The 16,298-nt window shown below is 51.4% G+C and overlaps 1 protein-coding gene across 2 annotated transcripts in view; it reads right to left on the bottom strand.

Moving 5' to 3' along the window:
* The window catches only part of MINDY4 (MINDY lysine 48 deubiquitinase 4), a 101,970-nt gene that overhangs the window by 42,470 nt on the left and 43,202 nt on the right, over window positions 1-16,298 (bottom strand). For both annotated transcript variants that reach the window (XM_002919258.4, XM_034669942.1), the window contains exons 6-9: window positions 14,912-14,970; window positions 9,639-9,745; window positions 6,869-6,985; window positions 5,580-5,668 (exon numbers count right to left, since the gene is read on the bottom strand). In XM_002919258.4, the coding sequence (XP_002919304.1) occupies window positions 5,580-5,668; window positions 6,869-6,985; window positions 9,639-9,745; window positions 14,912-14,970 (372 nt within the window). The remainder of the gene's footprint in view (window positions 1-5,579; window positions 5,669-6,868; window positions 6,986-9,638; window positions 9,746-14,911; window positions 14,971-16,298) is intronic.

The raw sequence follows: 16,298 nt of genomic DNA, 5'->3' as shown, positions 1-16,298 counted from the left end.
CGACGAGAGCAAGGGGGCCCTGTGGTGAGTCACCCAAACTCCAGCTTCAAACTCCCTGCTTCCGCCTGCAAAACCCCAATGACAAGGGTGGTCCTGTACCGCCTTCCTCGGTCAGACGTGCCCTCGTCAAACTCCTACCATGCCTCTAGCACCCAGCCAGGCTTTCCAACCAAGAGGTTTCTTTAAGCGTCTAATTCCTCACGGGAGGGGTGCAGGATGAGGACTTTTGTCTCTGGATGCTGGGGGCGTAGGTGCGTAACACAGCCTGCATGTTTGCCCACACTACGCAAGTCCTTCAGATTAAAGAGACGTTCTGATCCCAACTGTCTCGAGATAGCCTTACCCGTCCACTCTGAGGAGCCCAGCAGTCCAAGCCTACCAATCACCCAGAGGAAGGCTGGTGGATGACCGCAGCCTTTCTGCTCCCTGTCAGGCTCACAAGCTGCTGCAGGCCATCGGAAAAAGCCTGGTCTGGGGACCAGCGGACTTGGGGTCCAAGCCTGGCTCTGCCACTGGTGTCCAGACAGGCCTCAGACAAGGGCGCCTCCTTCTCTGGGCCTTGAATTTCGCAATTTCAAAGGGAAGAGGAGGTGAGGGGACCACATCCTTGTCTGTGGCTCTCTCTAGGCCTGCAGGGGAGTGAGGCTCGTTGTCTTCCCACAGCCACCGGCACAACCCTTCCTCAAGGGGAAAAACACAAGAGTCCTGCCACCTGGCTCTGTCCTCCCTGACTGAGGAGAGGCCAGCTGCCGGCCTGACAGAGTGGGTCCTAATGAAGCCAGACAGCCCCGCAGAAAAAACAGCAACCCTGCCAAGAGGCCTTTATTTCGGCATGACTTCCCTGGAGGGTGCAGTCAACCCCCGACGCCACTTTCACAGAATTGCTCCCCATCGGGGCAGGGCGGAGGGCACGAGGAGGGGCTCTACCACCAGCCCCAGCGTGGAGAGGCCCACAGGTCCTGCAAGGGCCCCCAGGGCCCAGAGCTGGGCAGCTGCAGATGCTGCTTCAGTGTGGCAGGTTGGGCCACCGTGGTGTTCCTGAAGAGAAAAGAGGAGCCACCTGCATTTTTTTTTTTAAGTTGGTCATTTCTGAAATCCTGGAATTTCAGAGTCAAAGGAAGTACCAAAGCTCGAACCCAGCTCAGCACACACCGCCCATGCAGAAACATCAAAGACCTAACCCATCCATACTAAGATTGTACAAATAAATCAATGAAACCAGAGGAGCTGGGCATGAAGAGGGGCCCCTACAGGGCTGTCAGCCTTTGCTCGCACGAGGTGTTCGCTGTATTACTCTTTGTGCTTCTGTATTGCGTTCTTCCAAATTAGGGGAAATGGGGAGGGGGTACCCAGAAGGCCTCTGTAAAACAGAGACGCACCTGGTCACTGAGAGTCCGTCTCGGGGTCCAGCATGTGAGTGCTTCAAACACAGGCCATCAGCCTCCTGGCGCCAGCCCCTCCTGACCTCTCAGGCTCTCCCGCTGCTCAGAGTCTCCGCTGGGGCACAGCAGAGTGGGACGGCAGACAGGGCTCATCTGCAGATGCCAGGAGTGACCCTGGGTGAGCATCTTCCCTCTCTGAGCCTCGGTTTCCCCTATGCCTGCTTGCATAGCCCTTGATAATTTACAAAGGACTGTGTTTGCATTTCCTTGTTGAGCCAAACTCAGGCAAGACAGAGATTCACCAATGGAGAAGGGGAGGCCCAGCAGCCCAGGTCTCTGGACCCAGCCCTGCAGGGCCTCACCACCACAGAGCAACAACCCAGATACTGCTTTCACTTCCCTCCTCAGCTGCCAGCCCTGCGCACCACCAGCCCCTTGCTCCCCTGGCCTTTGTTTGACCCAAGTCCTAGCTTGAAGCCAGAAGAACTCTCCCTTCCCACCCCAAATTGCCCTCCAGCCCCTGAGGCAGGCTGGAAGCTCAGCAAACCCAGCCCCATGGCAGGGGAAGTGGGCGAAGGAAACACAGGACTGGGGGTGGGGGGGCGGCGGGCAGCTGATGCTCCTTGCCTATAGCCCATCACCACTGGGACCTCCCCCAGCTGGCCCCCCCCCTTGAGCTACCTCTTCCTGAGACCCTGCTAGAGCCCCAGTGAATGGAGGCAAAAAGCCAGTCCACTGCGCTCGGCCTGCATGGAGATGGGGCCTGCCTGCAGCACCTGGGGCAGCAAGGGGTGGGGGCAGAGAGGGGAGGGACTTACCAGGAGCACCCAAGGTTGTGGGGCTCCCAAGAAAACTGAGGTCACTCTTCTGCAGCATGAATCCTTCCATGCTTCCTGGAGGTGGGGGCCCTGCCCAGCAAGCCGAGTTCCCTGGATACTCCACGCAGACCTCTTCTGGTTGAGGCAGGCAGCCAGACTGGGGCTCTTTCCCACCTGCCGCACCCCTACATATACCCCCCAGCAGCTCCTTCTTCTCCCTTCTCCCTCTGTCCACCCACCACTGCCCCTATGACCCGGCTCAGACCCAACAGCTTGGCCACTGAGGGCCTTCAATCTAGACTGGCCCCGACTCCTCCGTCAGAGTCCCAGCTGACAGGGAGCCCATGGGAGCCAAGGCTACACTCCCGCCCCCACCTTCCCAGCAAAGATTTGATGGAACTCTCCATCTAGTTGGTGCTTAAATAGACACCTGTCAACCTAAACTGGGATCTGAGTCCATGCTTGGCCAGTGGCTGGCTGACAGACGGTAGGAGGTGGAGAGAACCTCACTTCCCACCACTGACCCGGTTTTCTTTCTACCTACAGCCCAACTTGCACCCATAACCAAGATGGCTTTTTTGCCTTCCAAGCCCTGGCTCCCCTCTCTGGTGTGGAGAGCAGGGCACTCCCCGGAGAATGTACCTGTGAATCCAGAGGCTAGAACATATCCTCAGTCGTGTGTGGAGTGGGCAACAAGAATCAAGCCTGCCTTGTGTGCGCCCTGGGCAGAAACAGCCCTTCCTGGAACCAACTTAAACACCCATCCCAACCATTGGGAAACAATCTACAACTTCCCCCCAAGTACAAAGTCCAAGTTCAAAAGCAGCTCTGAATGAGAAGAGGGCTGAAATGAATTATGAGACATCTCCCATGAGGGCCAAGGCCAAAGCTGGACCCAAGCAGCTGGTGAAGGCCCTGAGGCCCCTCTGGCAGCCTGGCCCTGACCCATCCACCAGCCCTAGGTCTCACCCTGCCCCCCCCCAACTCTGCCCGGCTACCCAGGTCAGCTCTCAACTCCCCTCCCCGCCCTGCTCTCACTGCCCTCGGGCCTCTCTCTGCACATGCTGTTCTCCTTACTGGAACACCATTCCCTCCCCTCCCTGTGAGTCTGGATAACTCATGCATTTGTGCGTGCGTTCATTCAACAAAAATTCTGAGGGCCTCTTCTGTGGACTAGGCCCTGGGATGGATGCCAGGGACAGCCTGTGAACCAGGCAGCTCAGGAAGGTCCCTGTTCTCATGGGGCTGGTGTTCCCAGGGGGTGGGGGGCTGGGAGTGCGACGTGGACAGGTAATGATGTCAGGGAACAAGGGCACCAAGGGGAGGCCTTGGAGCGGGCCCGGGGTGCATCTCAACTAGGGAAGGTCTCCCCGACGTCAAGGCCTCTGCGCGGTAAAGAGCCCAGGAAGAAGCCTGAGGGATGTGCTGGGAAGGGGGAAACGAGTACATGTAAGGATGTGTGTGAAGCCAGCTGGAGGTCCTGATGATCTCCAGACCTCAGCGAGATTCAAATGTCAGCCCTCCAACAGGCCTGCCCCACCCCGTTCAGGTCCAGGTGAACCCTGAGCGTCTGGCACACCCCTGGGAGCCCCCTGTTTGTCTGGCTCTCATGCTCAATCGTAGGTCCTGCAAAGGCAAGGCCTTGGCTGTCCTCTGGAGCCCTGGATTCCCTCCAAGCACCTGCCAAGCCCTTCCAGCTTGCTCTTTCCAGGGCAAGGAAGGCAGGTGGGCAGGCGGGTGTATATGCACTTGGGGACAGTCCCTGCACCCTTTGAGGGCAGCCAGAGGTCCCTCATTTAGCAAATTCCACTCAGTTTGGAGCATTCCAGAACACCAAGCACTGTGCTGGCTCTCCAGGAGAGTCAGCAGCAGGGTCTCTGCCCACACTGTGGGCAGCATTTTGCTGGCTGGCCTTTCAGAGGCCCTGCACAGACAGGAGAAGTTATGTTTGCACTGGTTTGGGGGGGGGGTGCAGGTACAGAGAAGAGTAAGGACGAGGTGAGATCCCGCTGTGGAAATGTTAGGTCACTCTGCTCTGGGTATATAGCTGGGCTATGCTACTAATTAGCATCTTTTAGCTTGAGACAAACCCCCTTGATGATTACTTTGTAATTAGACAAGTTATATTATTAGACAAATTCTAAAATGCTGAGCATGAACAGCTACCTATCTAAGGCAAAAATCATCTAAGCTGGTAAAAGATGTTTCATTTGTCCTGGGCTTGGCAGGACATCTGGGGAGCCAGCGTCCCTCCCAGGAATCTGAACGCAGACAAATGCGGAATGGGCCTTGTTGTCTTTATAACACCTAAGCTTTTTTTTTTTTTTTTTTTTTTTTTTTTTAAGGCACTGAAATGCCTACACCAAAGAACAAGTCTATTTGATTAAAATTCAGGAACTGGCGAAACTCAGCTGTGATGTTAGAATCTGTTTAATCACAACTTTTGGGAGGAGAACAGAGGCATCTACTAGGCAGGAGGACTCTTCTGGGGTGTTGGAAATATTCTTCTTTCTCTATCTGGCTGATAGGATGATGGGTGGGGGATTTTGCAATAATTCATTGAGCAGAACACATGTGAATCGTGCACTTTTTGGAGACTTGTACTTTTCTGTATGCGTGTTATATTTCAACTAAAAAGAGAGAGAGAGAGAAAGAGAGCAAAGAACACATGCCAGTTCTGTAGCTCTGGGGGTAACTGAGCACAAGCTAGTCACTGGGCACATGGGGAGACGAAAGAAGGCCATCTCCTCAAATGGGCCATCTAGCCCCGGCCCTGGCCAGCACCTTGCCAATCCTTCTATCTTAGCACCAACACGGTATACAATTAAGGTTTTCTATCCATCCCTCAACTGCACAGAGCATTCTGCCTGTACAGGGATGTTCCAGAAAAGTCTGTGGAGTGAGTGAGAAGGAGAAGGAGATGCCCATGTGCAAACACTTAATGTGTGAGGTGGAAAACAAATGGCCGAAGGGAGTGGAAGCAATGCACTGCGGGGCCGGCTGGAATGTGTGGGAATGGCTGTTGGCAGAGGTGAGGTAACATGGGGAGGGAGGGGAGACCTGGGCTCAGTTGAAGGGTCAGCAGATTGATGTGGGTGTGGATGGGATTTGGGCAGCTGCTGCGCTCAACTGCTGAGGAGGGGGTGGCCTTAGTTGCGATGCCATTCCAGCAGCTACTTGCCACGTGGAATGGGACTTAGAGACAAATGCATGCAGGTCATTTAAACTGGACAGCGCTGGCCCTGTGAGCCAGTCGCCATTTCCCTTTCCAGAAGACAGGAAATATCAGGGAACACACATGCTTCCTTGCTTGTTTTTTCTGGACACTGAGGAGAAGCCTTGGGAAAAGAAGATATTGCCAGAATGAGCGCTGACTTACCGAACGCAGTCAGCTTTGCTATCTCCTTCAAACAGGAGTTTTTGTAGGACACAGCCTTGGACAGCCGCCAGAACCCCACAGGGACCCCCCTGCAAAGAAGGACACACATTAGTGCCAGTGAGGACCGACCCAAGGCAGAGCTGTCTGTTCCTCCAGAACCAGCCTCTGCCCACAGGTTATAGACACAGGGCCACCAAGCCAGGGCCTCTCAAACATGGGCCCTTGGTATGCTGAGTCCTTCTACAAAGCATCGAGCCTGATCACAGAGAAGGGGTGACAAAAGCCCCGGTGCCCAGCACTGGAGAAAGGAGCAAGTCCGCATGTCTCACAGGAGGAAAGCAGGCCTTCACAGTCAGTCAGGTGTAAAACCAAGTATGTCACCCAGTCATTCAAGGAAATGCTTCCATGTCCACAGGCTGAGGGTGTCAATGGTTTATTCAGCCTTCAAGGCCCATCCTAAAGGCCTCCTCTACCAGGAAGCCCTCCCTGACCATCTCAGCAGCCGCTTTAGCAGACTCTGCTTATGTTAGCTATCTTCTGCCCACCTGTGGCCTGCCTCAGCACCCATTAGGTGTGTCTTTGTCCTCTGTACTCCCACATTAGAGGAAGAAGGCTCCTTGAGGGGTTCAATCCTGTTCAACAAGTACAAGGATTATCAGAGTAGCAGGCGTGGGTACCCTTGAACTGGGGTGTAAGAAGATGTGCTGAGCTTGGCCACACTAGGGACAGAGGCTAAATGGTCTTCGGGTTCTTCCACAGGCAGTGAGGGGCAAGGGGAGGCTCTTGGGGCTTGAGAAATGGAACCCCATTGGGCTCCTGGATTTAGAGTATCTTCTGGCCCTTAAAGTGTATACACCATGTCCAAATCCTGCCCCGGTGCACCTACATTTCCCTGTGTTAGAAAACATCTCCTCCTCACACACTGCTTCTCCAAGCCTTCCCTTCATTCATGCTGCCTCCTGCCTCAGTGTCCTCTCCCAGCCCGACCTGCAAAACCATTTCCCACGACTCTGCCTGAGGACCCTCTCTGATGCGCCCAGCTAAACACAGGGCTTCCTTCCACCCCTCTCCGAGAGGATTCTAGACACTGAGGAGAAGCCTTTGTAGGGGAAGGGCCCCATTCCCCAGCCCTCGCTCTGCCAGCACCGAGTGACAACTTGGCAAGCACGGGGCTAGTCACACTGGATAGCTCAAGAAACACGCTCAGGGCTGAGCAAACTGTGGGACACCTGGCCCTCCCTGTGCAGGGCCCACAGCGACGTTCCCTGGAAACATTAAAAGCAACCTGCCTTGTGCTGCACGAAGCCATATTTTAATGAGGCTTTGTCATTAAAGGAAAAACTCTGAAGTTTCCATTCCTCATTGAAACAGCAAAAGCTGGAGCCGAACAGAAGGGCCTTTATGTCCTGTCAAAAGAAGAGAGAGTTTCATTAGTTGTCTTCAAGGCAAAGAATAACACGCTGCTCGGTGTCTATCCTCCCTCAGGAGCTGGTCTCGCACTCTAGCAGAGCAGCCCAGTTTCCAGCAGGCTCATCGATTTTTCTTTTTCTTTCGCAAACTCATTCTTCTCATAGTTGAGAAAAGAGAAACCGCGACCCTGAGGGTCTTAGCTCTGGAACATCCGCAAACCAAACCAGCCTGTGCTGACCCAGGCCCAAGACTCTTCAGGCTCCTTAGAGGAAACCTGAAACACAAAATTTTAGTTTTAGAAGGGACCTTGGAGGGGCGCCTGGGTGGCTCAGTCGCTAAGCGTCTGCCTTGGGCTCAGGGCGTGATCCCAGCGTTCTGGGATGGAGCCCCATGTCAGGCTCTTCTGCTGGGAGCCTGCTTCTTCCTCTCCCACTCCCCCTGCTTGTGTTCCCTCTCTCGCTGGCTGTCTCTCTCTCTCTGTCAAATAAATAAATAAAATCTTTAAAAAAAAAAAAAAAGAAGGGAACTTGGAGGTTCTCGACCGCACACTACACTCGCCTGTGGAGCATTTAACAATCCATGCTTGGGCCACATGCTAGCCCGGCGAAATCAGAACCCCTGGGTGTCAGACTCCAGTGGCTGTAATTTTAAAAGCTCTCCAGGCAATTCTGATGTGCAGCTACGTTGGAAAACCAGTGCCGTGAGACAGGCTTAGCAACCTATGACCCAAGGGCCAAATTTGGCCCCACACATGTTTTGTAAATAAAATTTTATTGAAACACAGCAACACCCATTTGCTTCTATATTCTCTACGTTGCCTTTCACATTACAATGGCAGAGTTTAGCGGTTGCAACAGACAGCCAAAACCATATGATCTGGCCCTTTATAGAAAAAGTTTGCCCGCCCCTGCTCTAGCATTACCCCTTACTACATGTAAGACTCTCCTCTATGCCATCACCCATAAGTGGTCCCCCATAAACTCAACTTGAACCCCAACAACACAGCGAAGGGGTTCCCACCACCTCCCAAGGCAGCACCTCCATTTCTTCACAGCTCTGTCTTCTCTAAACTTCTGGCTGATACCGATCTCACTTGTTCATCTCGTATAAGCCCAAGCACCACCCCCAAGCCCCGGAAAGTGCCAACTACTCCCCCTGACCCACCTTGGAAGGCACAGCCTACCCCTGGATGCCCCCTCCTTATGCCAGCTACCTCCTCTCTCTCCACCATGACTTTACATCCAAGGTCTCAGAAGGGCCAACACATGGGCTCTGTTGCCACTTCTCCAGGTCAGATCTTTCGTACAGATTCAGATTACTATCTTTCAGAATCGGTTCTTTTTTATTTTTCATTAAGTACAGGAAAGTCTCAGTGACAGAAGCATTTGTCTACAGGTACCAAATGTGGGCTGGTAGCACACAGGAGAGAAGGCTGGATGAATTCGTCCATCGGGGCTTGATTTCCCTTCTTGCACCAACAACAACCCATGTATTTGAACTGAGTTTTTTAAGAGCCTAGAAACTACAGGGATTGGAGTTTTCTGCTAAAGCCCATGTCTATCCTCTTAATCACAGAACAACAGCCCCCAGCTAGGCACAGTGTGGTCGTTAGGTCACAGAGTTGCAAGCTTGGAAGCCTGGGTGCTATGGATGCCATGGGCCCTCCTTTTCTCTGGGTGGGCCTCAATTTTTCCAGCTGCTTTTGGAGATGCTGCTGGGTGGTCTAAATTTAGGGGTCTCAAAGGGCCCTTCCCAAAACAGGAGTGCTCACTGCAAAGAATCACAGCCCTGTGGCCACAAAGTGTTTGACCTTACCCCCCACCCCCCACCCCCCATGGTTTGAAAAGAAGAAAAGAAAAAGGAGGAATGGGAAAGGATAAAACTTCTAGAAAAATCTTTGATTTTTTTATCTGTATGCTGAGTAAATATTTATAGGTAGGAAGAAAAGGGGGTCAACTGTGTTCCCAGGAGTTTTAGCTTTTCCTCCTGGATCCTGGCTAAAGAGCCAGTAGAAGACAGCAGGAGCGGAATTCCAGCCCCCAGGAACTGCTGACCAAGGGGAGGGGTGAGGCCATCTGGCAGCTGAGATGGTGAGGAATCCAGCACATCCATGCAGAGGAGGCTGACAAGGCCAGGAACCTGCTCCCTAAGTCCTACGACCTCAGGTCCCTCCAGGAGGCCACTGGTGTGAACCGGATGGTGCTGAGGAATTATTAACACCCACCTATCCTTCCCTCACTGCAATCCAGCCTGAGCCCGGCTAGAGGCACGAGCGCTAAAGAGCAGGTCTAATGAGGACGGTTTTCCCGCTGCCGTCACAACTCTGCAAGTGCCCGTTGCACATGTGGGGAAGCAGCTCTGGGCTGAAAGAAGAACAAGACCCTGGAATGTCTGAATGGGAGGAGGTTGTACCTTCACCTCTTCTTGGAGAGGACTAGGCCCCCATTGTCCTGACTCTCAGTTCCGGCCCTTCTCTACCACACCACTTCCACTTTAACCATGACTGAGACATAAGATGGATGGGGACAGAGAGATCAAAGTCACCTCACCCATACCAATTCACACCAAGATGGCTTCAGTTCACACCGCACCAATTCACACCAATTCAAATCAAGATGTATCAATGCACACTTTTAAGCTGACGCTTACCTTGGCCACTGAGAAGTCGATTGGTTTTGACACTATTTGCAGCTTGAGCATCGATGGGACTGGAGACAGGATGACTTCCTCCCTGATCAAATCATCGTCCACATCCTCTGAAAGAATACCAGGGCATGTGAGCTCCTTGATGTGACCCATGGAGAACAGAATAAGAAATCATTTGGGGCTCCTGGGTGGCTCAGTGGGTTAAAAGTCCCACTCTTGGTTTCAGTTCAGGCCATGATCTTCAGGTCATTGGATCAAGCCCCACATCTGGCTCCACACTCAGCAGGAGTCTGCTTGAGATTCTCTCCCTCCCTCTTCCTCTGCCCCTCCCCAGCTCTCTAAATAAACAAACAAACAAACAAATAAATAAAATCTTAAAAAAAAATCATTTAACACCAAGGACATGGATGAATTGGAATGAAAGGAGGGCTTTCCTATCTTCCACCCGCCTCTCCCCTTTGGGGTTCCCAGACCTTCACCGGAAGGAAAAAAGGCAGACCGAATGCCCTCGCTTGTCACAGCCCCATGCTGGTCTGTGGCACAAGGATGCTGGTGGGCATGATTTGGCTACTGGCCCACTAGAAAGTTCTGCTTGTGGACATGCAGTGAACCAAGAGTCTAGGGCTAGAGCCATGGAGGCAGGCCCAGAAAACCCTCACCTAGACCTGTTTCTTACAAAAGGTCGGTGTGGCACACAAACCCATGCCCGAGGACAAACACAAAAAGGGCAGAATGAGGAAAGAAAATGCCACCATTCCTGATAAAACAATTATAACAGATTATCACTGTCGTGGCTTTCACTCACCAGCCACTTGTGTTTTAGCACCTAAGTCCCGTAACAGCCCCATGTCGGGGCAATTATCATCACCCCCATTTACAGATGAGAAACTGAGCTTAGAGAAGTGAAAGGAATGGCCTGACGTAATGCAGATGGAAAAGCGGCAGAGACAGGATAAAACCCAGGCCAACTCCTAATCGTTCTGCCATCGCCAGCCATACCTCCCTGGACCTCCAGCCAGAAGGGGACACTAAGTCACATGCCACACAGTCTTCCTACAGCTGGAGCGATGGAGGCCCAGAGAGGGTCCAGCATGGTCTGGGCAGCCCTGGCCTGTGCCTTCCCAGCCGGCTGAGTCTCCCTCCTGCCATTGTACCCACGCCACAGCATTTACCAGAACACTCAGAGGAACCCAAGTGAAAACAATCCAGGGTAATTATGCTGGCAAAGCTGAGCAGACCAGTCTCCAGAGAGCTTGTTGAACATGTTTTTTCCTCATTTTCCCAAGATTAAATGATTATTTAAAAAGTACACTATACTGCATAGAAATCAACACTATCTCCCAGAATTCTGTACATCTGGGACTATAGAAATGTCACTGTCCCTGCCCCACATCTTCTGGAGATGCTATCCAGAGATTGAAATCCCCAGGACACATCTTATATTCTATTCTGCAGCTTCCTTTTCTTCCCTGGGGGAAGACCAGGCACAGGATGAGGCCAACTCCCAGAGTCCTAGTCCACTGAAAAGGAGACCCTTCCACCTTTAGGCTGAAAAAAAATTAAAAGTAAGTCTGGGATTGAAATGGGAATCTGAATTTAAATGAGAACTCTTCTTAGTCGGGGCCTCTGAAAAAGTCACCCTGTGACCATGGCCTTATAAAAGTACCCTGAAATAACAACCCAATAGATGTTCCCTCAGCAACGTGCATGGGTCTTAAAAACATGGTGCTGGGCAGCAAAAGCAAGAATGCAAATGAGATATATAAGGCAATATGATATATAACCATGACAAATACATACACACAAAAAACACAACACAATTTGCAAGAACACACACAAGCAGACAGGTATTGACTAAATACTCGAGAATGGTGACTTGAAGAGAGGACGGTCTTGGAGTGTGGGGGTGGGGCTACAGGAAAATGAAGGAGAGGCAAGAGGAGGGAGGAGGAGGGGAAAAAGAAGGAGGGGGTGGAGAGGGAAAGGGAGGAGGAAGGGAGGTAAAGGGAGAGAGGCCGAAGAGCAGGCTTTGCAAAGATCAATACTGAGAATGTTCCCTGGAGGAACAGAGATGTGTGATTAATTCAACCCTGGGCAGCTGAGGCCCAGAACAGATGGGAAGAGTAACCTGAGTGACTCTACCAGGCCCAGAAGGGCTCCTTGCAATGCCTCAGGCCAGACTGTTTCCTGGAGGCACAGAAGGGGCAGTATTTAAGCCTATTTGGAGGCTTCTGTTTAGTCTGAGTTTGTCCGGGAGGGAACCGGGGCTGAAACGTGCTCTGCCCAGGGCTCCATGAAGTAAATCTGAGAATGAAAGCTGGGGGCCCAGGGGAAGCAGATCCGGAGGAGCCCCCCAAGAGAAGGAAGCCATCCTCGGCTTCTTCCAGGAGGAAGTTGGCCCCCGTGCAGGGATTTGGTTCAGGACCACATAGAAGGCCTTGGGCCCAGATGTGGTGGGACCGCCATGCAAAGGAAAAAAAAAGCACTCCAGAATGACATGCTGGCCAAGCAGACAAAACCATCTGCAAATGCCGGTGGTTTGAGGATGCTATTTTTAAGGCCCTGGTTTAAGTATCTGGTTGAAAAGAAGCAAGGGAGTTTGTTTCCCATACCATTTTATTTACCCTTTGGAGGAAAACATATGGTAATATATAACAGAGGTCCATATACGTCTTTGTCCACATGCCTGATCCGTATTTCCCACTGACTGCAGCTTTCTTCCCCTGGAAGTGCCCCAACACCCCAGACTCAGGAATCTCAGCACCGCACCCTTCCAAACTTCAGTTCTGATAACAGATTCCATCTCACCAGCCCTCCTCCTCCAGGGACCCAGGATGAGACCTCAGCCCTGTCTCACACACCACGATGATCCAGCCTCCAGATCATTCTGCCCCCAGGATGTCTCACACCTCGCCCCCACCCTGTATCCCTCCACTGTTACAGGAATATGTCATTCTTTTTCTATCTGTTCATCAAGCACTTCATTGACCATCCGTGATGTGCCAGGGGTTGTGTGGGACAGTGGGACGGTGGAGGTCCACAGATAAGTAAAGCACCACCCCTGCCTTCAAGGAGCTCACTGCCTAGAAGAAGAGACAGAGCTCCAAACAAATAATGTAACATGAGTACTAAAACAGAGATAGTGCAAGGTTTTAAGAGCAGAGGAGAAGAGGCAAATAGTTCTGCCTTAGAGGGTCAGAGAAACTTTCCATTAGAGCTAACTATTGGAGCAGGGTCTTGAAATACCCAGAGGATTTCGCCAGACAGAACAGGGGACAATCACATCTTTTCTAGACTATTCCAAGAGCCCCCTCACTGGTCTTCCAGCATCCAGGCCCTTACCTCTAAAATCCATCCTCCACACATATCCAGAGGTAGCCCTAAACCCACAGCACTGCACACATTACTCACCAGCACAGAATCTTCAAGTGTTCTTCACTGGCTAATGATTTACAGTCAGGCTCGTTAGTACAGCATGCAAGGTCATCCTGGCCCTGCCACACCTTTGTTCCCAGCCTCGCTCCCTAGCCTCGCTCCCCCTGACCCCAGCCCTTCTCCTATGGGCCAGTCGCCTCAAGCCAGTCACTCTTTCTCATACTCCCTGCCTTGCCCATGAGGCTTGTTACACATGTCTACCTGGCAACACCTTCTCAACCTTCAGAGCCCAGTCTAAATACCTCCTCACTATGGAAACTTCTGGAACGCACCACAGAACTCAGCTTATACGTCTCTTGAAGCAATGATGAACTGCTAACCATCCTCTTTATGTGTTGCTATCAGAGGACACCTCTCTTCCTCTGTCTCACCCAACCCAGCCCTCCAAGAAAGCAAGGCCTCTTTCTACTCACCTTCATATACTTTTCAACAGCCTCATCTATGCCCTGGCAAGTAATTGCTAACAAAAGTTTGCTGTACTGAACCAAAGGAAAGTGGATCGGGTAGGGAAGAAAATCCTGTTCCTCCAGCCAAATTTTATTCCTTGTCTCTGCGTCACCCCAAAACTTCTCTTTCCCTTTCTTTGATGACTGGGTTCCATGATCTCCTACCTTTTATTTCCTTCCCCCTTTCTAAATCATCAGCTAGGCCACTAGCAAAGAGGGGTCTGCCTCCCTCTGGAAAACACACACTTCAAACAACTGGGTTCTGAGAGAATTGCTAAAAGCTTTCCTTCCAACAGAAGCCCGCTGGGTTCTGAAGGCCAGGAAGTGCTTCGTTTTATGTGCAGACAGGAGTGGCTCTCCCTGGAAAAACTTAAAGTGCGGTGCTTTACAGAAGGCTTCAGAGGCCAACGCGTGCTGGCTCCGTGCATCTGCATGGCCACGTGCGTGACTCTGCCCCTTCCTGCGCTGGCCAAGCGGTCCCCACCGGCCACCGCGGATGATTCCAAGTCTAAGGAACTGTTACGTCTGAAGTGAGCTGAGCAGAACAAAAAACCCCTGCCTCGGCACTCAGAGAGGGGCCCCCGCCTTTCAACTTCATCAAAGCAAACCGTAAGACCTCACATCTCACACAAGTAACTTCTAAAGAGAGCACGGCTTTTTTCCTTCCGTTTAAAAGGGGTGCTTGAAAGGAGAGGAAAAGTATGTGAATGGCCTGACAGGTAAATCACTGGCTTCTGGAAGAAGAACAAATGTCAATAGCACTCAAGCCTCATCCTTTCAAGTCTGGTGGCTGGGTCGCGACCATCCGTTGTACGGCTGCTTTGCCAAGCCCCGCAAACACAGCAGTCTCCAGGGAGGAGAGAATCACAGAAAGGGGAAACCAGAGATGGCTTCAAAACTAAGAGTGGATGGACATGTTCTCTATCTCGATCTGGGAGAGCAGTGACATGGATGTACACGCGTGTGAAACTACACGGAGCTGAACACTGAAGATGTGTGCACTTACACACCTGCACACTATTTTATGCCTCAATAATACAGTGATTAAGTTTTTTAAAGGACGGTCTCCCCCCGGCAGAGCTGTCTTCTGGAGACCTTTGTAGGTTCTGAATAGCCCTAAAAGAGTCCCCAAATGCAAAAGAAGCTCCTCTTCACCCCCCCAACCCCCTACCAATGTGGGTCCAGAAATGCCCAGTCTTCCTTCTCCAAGACAGAAAGACGGAAAGCAGAAGACCACAACCACAAAGACAGAAGTCTGCTCTACTCACTGGGCCAGCCCCTCCTTCCTAAGGTCTGGTGGGAGGAAAGGAGCCCCCACCCACCTCCTTCCACACGGAGCAAACAGAGCCCCCTGGACCCTGCCGGGCACAGCATAGAGGCAGCAGCGACACCTACCAAGTTGTAGGACACCCAGCTCGCCATCAGCCTTGCTGGGCGTTGGCAACTGATTTTTCCTAGAAAAAAAAAAAAAAAAGTCAATGTACAGAGAGGAAAATGACCCCGAAATACAAACAGCAGAGAAGAATGCGGGGAGCACTGGATGGGGGGTCAGGGGACGGTTCTCTCCAGCCCGGCCCTGTCATTCATGTATGCCTCACACAGTCACTCTCCCTCTCTGCACCACAGGTTCCTTCATTGGATGGGACCAAATGGCCTCCCGGGTGCCTTTCAATTCCATGTTCTCACCAACACACACACACATATGCACACCAGCCAACACAGGGATAAACCCTGTAGTTTGACACTTGCCAAGAACCAGATGCAAGCGTGTCTTACTGATGTCACTGTGATACTACTAGAAAACACGCACACGTGCATGCACGCACATGTGTGCAAATCAAGTGCTTGTCATCACTGAACAGATTTTTTTTATCACATTCTCTATTTTCTTTTCTGTTTATTTCTTTTCTCCCAGCTTTCTTATAAAACCATCAGCAGCCATTTCTAAGAAATCTCTAAAATGTACCAAAAACCTATACTGTGAGCCTGATTTGTAAGTTCAGGTAAGTACATGTGGAACTTTCTCAACATGACCCACCTGTATTTTCGCTCTCTTTGGAAATTTTCTTTCCTCCAGCATGCATCAGTCTGGACTAAAATAAAATCTTTTTTTTTTTTTTAGAAGAATGTATTAAGAATAACAATATTACATCACTCTCTGAAAACCCATTTACTATATTAAAAAATGACAGCCCTTTTGAACATGGCATTGAAATATATTTTCCTCCAACATCCTTGCAGAGTAAGATATGATTGAAGTAACAATCGTAATCTTGCCGTGCTACGTTCTATTGAATTGGTTTCCTCCTGAAGATGTATGAAGGGGTGTGAGTAGAAGACCGCGGAGGACATACGGTACCAAATCTGCGAGCACATACTGCTTTGGACTCCGAGTTTCTTGCTCTGGCCCAGAGTGCTGGAACACAGAGCTCCTTCCCTCACCCTCCCAGGCAGCCCTAACCCTCCCCCACCCAGTCAAGCCCATTTTCCTCAACGCAAAACCGCAAAATTCCTATGTCTCTATGCTCCCAGGATTCAGCAAGACAAGTGTTCTCTTGGGGACTGGTAAAAGAACATGCTGGAAAGGAGATCTAAGGCCTGGAGGGGGTGAAGGGGGAGGCAGTGCAGATGCTGTATCACAGCCATCACAATGAGAGACTGCACCTTCACCAGAAGTTTCTGTCAGTGTACCTCTCCCACTGCCACTGACTCTGCCACTAAAGGCTGAGGTCCCAAGTCCGACCTCTATCTGCCCCTTCCTGTCCGGATACTAAGGCAAGAT

This window comes from Ailuropoda melanoleuca, chromosome 1 (genome assembly GCF_002007445.2).
Source record: "Ailuropoda melanoleuca isolate Jingjing chromosome 1, ASM200744v2, whole genome shotgun sequence".
NCBI lineage: Eukaryota > Metazoa > Chordata > Mammalia > Carnivora > Ursidae > Ailuropoda > Ailuropoda melanoleuca.
Note: the sequence above shows the minus strand (reverse complement) of the source record. Positions and strands in the feature narration are given on the sequence as shown.